The sequence below is a fragment of the Primulina tabacum genome, chromosome 5 (genome assembly GCF_025594145.1).
Source record: "Primulina tabacum isolate GXHZ01 chromosome 5, ASM2559414v2, whole genome shotgun sequence".
Lineage (NCBI taxonomy): Eukaryota > Viridiplantae > Streptophyta > Magnoliopsida > Lamiales > Gesneriaceae > Primulina > Primulina tabacum.
The window spans coordinates 18,324,927-18,332,778 of record NC_134554.1 but is presented as its reverse complement, the minus strand read 5'-3'; the positions used below and the strand labels follow the sequence as shown (position 1 = coordinate 18,332,778).

General features: G+C 35.5%; 1 protein-coding gene across 1 annotated transcript; it reads left to right on the top strand.

Moving 5' to 3' along the window:
• Positions 1-451: 451 nt before the first annotated feature.
• On the top strand, positions 452-6,947 carry LOC142547199 (sorting nexin 2B-like). Its single transcript, XM_075655362.1, has 5 exons — positions 452-1,694; positions 3,157-3,366; positions 3,772-4,032; positions 5,593-5,679; positions 6,493-6,947. Exons 1-5 carry the CDS (start codon positions 699-701, stop codon positions 6,565-6,567), a joined length of 1,629 nt encoding a protein of 542 aa, XP_075511477.1. The 5' UTR covers positions 452-698; the 3' UTR covers positions 6,568-6,947.
• The last annotated feature ends 905 nt before the right edge of the window (positions 6,948-7,852 follow it).

Here is a 7,852-nt window from a genome sequence, read left to right as displayed (position 1 = left end):
CATCAAATACAACTTTAAGTATATTGTGCTACTTAAATAAATCTTATGATAATATTAGAGTCAATTAAGCTTATCTCCGTTTAGGTTTTTATCACAATTACAAAGAAACTTGTAAATTTAGAAATAATAAGCATCATCTTAACATTTTTACTTATCTTACATATTACCCCTACATACAAAAAATTCAAAAAAAAAAAATATTATAATCCAAAACATGGCTACAATATTCCAGATTTATCCTCTAAATAATTTGACATACTAAAACTTTATCAAATGGAATTTTTAAATTTTTCATAATTTTTGCGAGACGATTTTAGATTATTTAGATTTAGATTAAAGTGGAACCAAACTTGACAGTAAGGTGAAATCAAAATTTTCAGATTTCTTTTCAATCTAAATAATTATAAAAACTTCTAAAATATGGTATTTTATTCAATAAATTTGGAAATTTCTAGCAATTTTTTGTATGCTAATACGATTCGCCGGCCGCATCGGCAGTCCTCCTGCCTCCGCCTCTACGCCGCCGCGAATAAAATCCCCCTTATTTCTCTACTCTCTGTCACCCAATATCATAGTAGTTACAGTTACTTATCTGATAATTTCACAATCTTCACTCCAATTTTGGATAAATTACTCATTGACTCCGTCGATCTTTATCTTTAAGCTAAAGACATCCAATTGAGAGTATCTAGGGCATAATGATGGAGCATATGGAGTCTTTAACCCTAAACGATGATCCTTCATCGTCATCCAATGGCTCAAAACCATTTTTCGACGACCCTCTATTTGCATCTTCGCAGTTCGTGGAGATTCCAACTGATGATGCTGGTGATTTGCCATCTCCCCCGCAGAAACAGACGCCAATCCCTAGCCACAACTCCATACTCGAGCCCCCTTCTTATGCGGAAGCTGTTTTTCGGTCCTTTGATTCGGATCATCAGGTGGATTCTTCTGATATCAACGGGCACGATCACGATCACGAGCACGATCACGCTGGGTTGGAATCGCGTTCTTTTTCATCTGATTTCCTTCGAATATCTGTTTCGGATCCATTGAAGGAGCAGGAGGTATCTGGGTCGTTGGTGCCTGGTGGAAGTTCGTATTTTTCGTACTTGATTACAACCTTTACAAATTTACCAGAGTTTAATGGGACGGAGTTTAATGTTAGGAGGAGGTTTAGAGATGTTGTTGCCTTATCGGATAGGTTAGCCGAGAGTTACCGTGGGCTTTTTATACCAGTAAGACCGGATAAGAGTGTTGTTGAGGGTCAGGTGATGCAGAAGACCGAGTTCGTTGAGCAGAGACGTGCTGCATTGGAGAAGTATCTGAGGCAGCTCGCTGCCCATCCAGTTCTCAGAAAGAGTGAGGAATTACGGGTGTTTTTGGAGTCTCATGGGAAAATGCCATTGACGAGGACTACGGATGTAGCATCAAGGATGATGGATGGAGCGGTGAGGCTTCCGAAGCAGTTGCTTGGTGGGGAAAGTGGGGTTGGGGGAGCGGATGTGAGTGAGGTGGCGCAGCCTGCCAAGGGAGGGAGGGATTTGCTGAGGATTTTCAAGGAGCTGAGGCAGTCTGTGGCTAATGAATGGGGTGGGGCAAAGCCTGCGGTCGTAGAGGAGGACAAGTATTTTTTAGAAAGGAAAGAAAAGTTGCAGGGCTTTGAGTACCAGCTCAGTAGTGTGTCTCAGCAGGTTACATTACTGTCCTCTTTGATTTTGCAGTTGTTACTACTTGATAAATGTGGCCATCTTTTTTGTTTTTAAATCATGCAAATTATAATCTATGGTGAATGTTGATGTTTTGAACAACTTTAACACTTGAGAAACAGCTCAGTAGTGTGTCTCAGCAGGTTGCATTCTTGTCATCTTTGATTTTGTGATTCCAAGATTGTTACTTCGTAAATGTAGGCATCTTTTTGTGTGAAAATTATGTAAATTTTTGTTCATGGTGATTGATGGTGGAGCTTTGAATTACCAGTTGGTCAACACCAAAATGGCTGATTTGTCTCATGACTGGAAAACAACAAATATATGCTAGAAAAGATGGATTCACCATGATTTTCAGAAATAGCTGTTTCTGAATTAGGTAGAACTATGTTTCGATTTGTTTTGCCAGGTTCAAAATTATCCATCTCTAAAAGCAGTGGGAGGGCACCGTGGTGGAAAGTTCCATGAGTTTTACTGGGGAATGCAGTGTTCTAAAAAGTGGTAGGCAGTGGACACCTTCTATGCGGCGGTGCCAAAGAAGTTTTTTTTTTTGGCTAAATATCTAATTTTTCTTGTTTATCTTCGTTTATCGGATTCAAACTCAAAGTTGATGGCATATTCTTCTTCTTTATATGATACAAATTGATTAAAAAATATGTCCAATAATATTTTTTAAAAAAATTAAAAATTTTAAAAATATAAATTTTTATATATTACATTAGGCGGTCGCCTAAATGATTTTTAAAAATCGGGGCGGTGAGCGACTGTCCAGCGCCTAGGAACAGCCTAGGATCGCCTAAGCTTCGCGTTTTAGAACACTGATATGTTGATACCATGATGATTGGTCTGAATGAATACACACAATTTTCTTCATAACTTGTGAAATTTAAATATGATAGTAGCTGTTACCATTTTGCTTGTTATTTCATGTCCGAAATTGTATTTTGGAGGGCAAGTTCTTGATTATGGAGATGTTTCCTGGTGGACTGAAAATTAACACCAAATGGATGAGGACTTAACCTTTTTAAACTACTAGAATATTCCCATATGGCACATTGCCTTAAACAATATATGTTGATATCAAGAATGTGAACATTTATGCTGCGTATTCCATCTTGGAGATTCAGTAATTGCAAATTTTTTTTGAATGTTCTAGGTTCTGTTATTTGAATATGATATGTCATTTGGTAAAATTTTAAATATTAAAACAAATTCTTAGACCCTGTCAACGCAATGTTTCCTCTGTAATGTAACTATAATCTTTATTGATATAAGTGGAAGTGTTTGAAATTGTGCTTGGTTTGCTAGCAGAAGACTCACATGATGGGAAATGAGAACTGTGGAAGACATGTATTACTGCACGCTTCTGTTATGATTTTTTTTTTTTGCAAAACTCATGGTCTGAGTTCTTCAGTTTGTACTCACGTGGTCTCTGTTTTATTTACAGGCTGAATCTCTTGTCCATGCTCAGCAAGAGATTAGTGAGACAATGGGTCAACTGGGTCTGGCTTTTGTCAAATTGACAAAGTTTGAAACAGAGGAAGCTATATATGACTACCAAAGAACACGCGCTGCCGACATGAAAAATGTGGCAACTGCAGCTGTGAAAGCTAGCAGACTGTACCGGGAATTAAATTCTCAAACCGTTAAGCATTTGGTAAATCAATTGGATTCCCCTTGATTATTGAACTTGAAATTTTAATGAATGCCATGCTATGTTTCGTACTTGGAATTTTAATGAATGCCATGCTATGTTTCGTACTTGCAATTTTTAAGCGCACTCTAATCCTTCCATTTGTGGTTATTTTACTTTGTTGTAGTTCTAGGAAGTTACATGATAATATTGAATCCTTATTTACACTTCATTTGTTTCATATTTAAGTAAACGATTTTTGCCAATATTTGTAGGATCAAGTAGTAAAGAGCTTGGTTCTCCTTAAATAGCATCTCGAGATTGAGTCCATTGTTTCTTCAAAACTAGAGGGTTTCAACCAAAAAAGTAATGTTTTTTTTCCTCCCCACCATCAGATGTTAGTCTCTCAGGATCTTTTGTCTAATTCAGGATAAACTTCACGAATATCTTGGGGTGGTGCTAGCTGTAAACAATGCATTTTCCGATAGATCTAGTGCTCTGCTCACTGTACAGACCCTTTTGTCAGACTTATCATCATTAAACTCAAGAATTGAAAAGCTTGAAGCAGTGTCATCCAAAATATTTGGTGGGGATAGATCAAGGATGCAGAAAATTGAAGAGTTACGAGAGACTGTGAGAGTAACTGAGGCTGCTAAAAATTGTGCCATCAGGGAATATGAACGAATAAAGGTATGGTCTCTAGCTCTGCTAAACACGAGGAGAAACCAATAGATTGTTTTTTTGTTAGTATGCCTGTTAAAAGTTTTTCTTTGAGCTAATTGAAAATTTTCCTCCTAGAGCATGCCCGATGGGCGCCCGAGTTGTTTCAAGGGGCGAGAACCTCGCACGTGGATGTTTCCGCATGCGGATCCCAAATTTTTTTTTTTTTTAAATATTGAACAACCAGAAGCTGTATATTAATTATTAATTTTTTTTTAAAAAATAAATGCTGAGATGATCTGACGGTTTGAAATCAGCCATGATCATCTCAGCCATGATTTAACTTTTAAAAAATGATTTTTTTGTTGGAAACAAATCCAAATAAATTGTAAAAAAGTCCAAAAAATAAATGATGAATAAGAAAAAATATAAAAAAAAGCCCAACGACTATATTTTACAAAATTCAACCATTTATCTATAAATAAACCCCCATTTTCTTTTCATGTTACACACAATCTCCAATTTGTTCATACAATCTCAAATACACAATCTCCAATCTCTCTAACACAATCTTCAATATTTCTTATGATAGAAGATTTTACAGTTTACATGGAGATGGATCGTGAAATTCGTCCACTTTTTAATAATGTCATTTTTTATTATGTGTATGTTCTTTAATTACATGGAGATGGATCGTGAAATTCGTCCACTTTTTAATAATGTCATTTTTTATTATGTCTATGTTCTTTAATTATGTGTTTTTTTTTATGTTGTGTTTTTTTTTAAAATTAACGGTAAGTTTTTAAATTAATTTATGTGTAATTGTAAATTTTTTTTAAATTATGCTGCAATTTTTAAATATAATAAAAAATTAATATTTCAACATAACACTGAAAGAAAATAAAATGAAGTTACCAATGCTGACATTAACATGTGATGAAGTTCATCACACCGTTGTACATGCTCTTATGTGCATGTGTACCAAGTTGTTGCTCATTTTATATTGAATTAGTAAAAGCTGATAAAGACTCCATTATTACTCGACCAAAAATAGATAAAGTCGATCCAATACGCAAAACTTGCAGCATGGTTTGGAAACAGTTGCGATCTGTTTTTGATCAAGTTAGCGGAGAAAATGAAATTGCATTTAAGTTTGTTGTAAGTGATTCCACTCCTCCACTATGCCTAGTGATAACAATTCATTTGTGTGTGAAGATTCCCTCTTTGTTATCTGTGTGTGAAGATTCCCTCTTTATTATCTGGTTAAATTAGATATTTTCTGAATAATTGTAGTTTGTTGCATCTTTGATTACTCTGATGTTCTGGTCTGGCTTTTGATTTATATGCACTTGCCGACGGTAATTTTACTGTTCAAACTCATGCAGTCTATGATTCAGTAATTATCTTTTTTATTGTTTTATTTCTTGATGATCAAACAGCTGAATACTCCAGAAAAGAAATTTATATCCTCATTGTTTTTTATTTGTTAATTTGAGAATTGCTAAGGTTTAGTTGAACGACAGAAAAATTTCACATTCTATGAAGTTTTTATTCATCCACTAAACTAATTAACAATGGCAATACATACAGGAAAACAATAAAAAAGAGTTTGACAGAGTGGACAAAGAGAGGCATGATGATTTCTTGAGCATGCTTAAAGGATTCATTGTTAATCAGGTATTTTGTTTTTTCCTGATTATTGTTTATACTGCTTCGGTTGGAACCAACTGTAACATGAGAGCGGATACTTTTGGTTCGAAAATCAGAGCTGAAATCGAGAACTTGTGATAAGATTAGTCCTAAAAACAAGAAATTGTAGCTGAAACTGTATACCTCTCCGAAGTTCTTGAAAGCCCAAGTATAAATAGACAGTTTAACCCAGACAATAAGCTCAAGCCTTGTTTTAATTTTTTTTGCAATTAACAGCTTGTGATATAAATTACTGAACTCGCAGGCATCTTTATTTTTTCTAGACCGTTCAAGTTAAAATTAGACATTAAAGTCAGTCATAACTAATGGAACCAGAATAGAATTATCTCCTAATGGTTTGGTCATGCTTCCGTCTTCTATTAGGGTCGGAGTTGTCGATTTTAGAATCATGGTTGTATTATGTGCGGCTTTGTACTAATATTTTCACGGAAAAAAGATTATTTTTTTATGCCTCTCAAATAAAAAAAATATCATGTTCTCTCTTAGTAAGATCTTTAATGTACTAAATGTCATATCTTGACCCTCCATCCTTTTGAAATATTATCACCAGTTTCTAAGGAGCTTGAACAATCTTGAAAAAGTTCTGTTTCTCCAGTTTTACTATTTTCATTCCTGGACCGGATAGATTTTGGTTGCATTTCATAGAATCAGAAACATGCTCCCGTTAGTGCTATGTGACACCATTTATTAATGCCTATGCGTGTTCTCGTTATCTGTACGCTTCGATTCCTCTACTTCTGTGCCATAACTTTTGTTTTCTTGTTGTGAAATTGATAATAGGCTGGATATGCGGAAAAGATAGCCAACGTCTGGGAGACAGTTGCTGATCAAACACGTGAATACATGAAAAATTGATAATTGCCTCTGTGTGGCCTTTCTCACTTGGTAACCCCCAACCCCTTCGATGACATCCTTTGTATTTAAGGCATGTAAGGTTGCTTTATTACTACATATGACATGGCTATAGCTCTAGATAGTCTCGATTTTGTTGCCAATTTTCTTTGTTGATGTAATTTGTTAAGAGAAACTCATCAAGGACCACATTTGCAAAGTGATAATTTTCATGTATAGTTATCTGTCCGACTCTTGATTTTAGACCTGTAAGTATTGTTAGGTTCTTTTGAGCTGGAATCGTTGATTTGGGCGATGGATGTTAGTATTTATGCAGAACAGAGCCTTGTGAGGCTCGAGAGTCGAGTTTGGCTAATGCTTTATGTACTACTTTGTCAGTTTCATACTTCTTGAGCAGTGTAGGTAACTAGTACTCTTGAAGATTGGGATGAAATCAACCACAAAAAAGATTGCACTCTACATTCCTCCCCACATTTAACGTGCATCCAAAAATCACACTTTTGAGCAATGAAAAGCCATCTCATCTACAAAGCCCTCTACAATTTCTTCACAATAACCCGCAGCTCTGGCTTCCGAAGTTGAGCATTCGAACTAAAGTCACGGGTTGAGGTGGGTGGCATGAAATGTCAATGGAATTCCTGAACTTGACTTTCGAGATAGTACCATAACCTTTTGTCGATTTGTTCCTTGCAAAACTCACAAAAATAGTTGTCATCCAAATTGGTGATACCAGTGATAAGTAGGCCAAGAGGACGTGAGTCGTATTCATGCTTGATCTTTCCTCGTAGAAAAGCACAAATGTCGTCGATGATTAAATCACCATCAAAACAACGGTATAAAAATTCATAGCCCCTATTCACAATTCTTGATTGGACACGTATTTTTAACGACTACGCTTAGAACATGATGTTTGTGAGATACATGTTTGATAAATGTCAAAATCGGAAGACGTGTCATATGAACACCAATAAGACGTTCATCATCATAATCAGAAACGAAGATTGCACACGGGACAGTTGAACAAGGAACAAACGCTACTACAAAAAAAGGACCAAATTGCGTAGGAACTAGAGAACTTTCGCTAACTTTATGTGTATTTTTTAGGCAATGACAACGGTTTTTCCAAAAACCATTATCTTCTAGCTTATTTTTTGGTCCAAGACATCAGTTTTCTTAAATTCTTCGTTATAAAAGTTTTTTTGGTCAAAAACAACCGTTTTTGTAAATTGTTGTCTGATAAAATTGGTATTATATTCCCTGGAAAAGAGTAAGATAAGAGTGTCAGTTG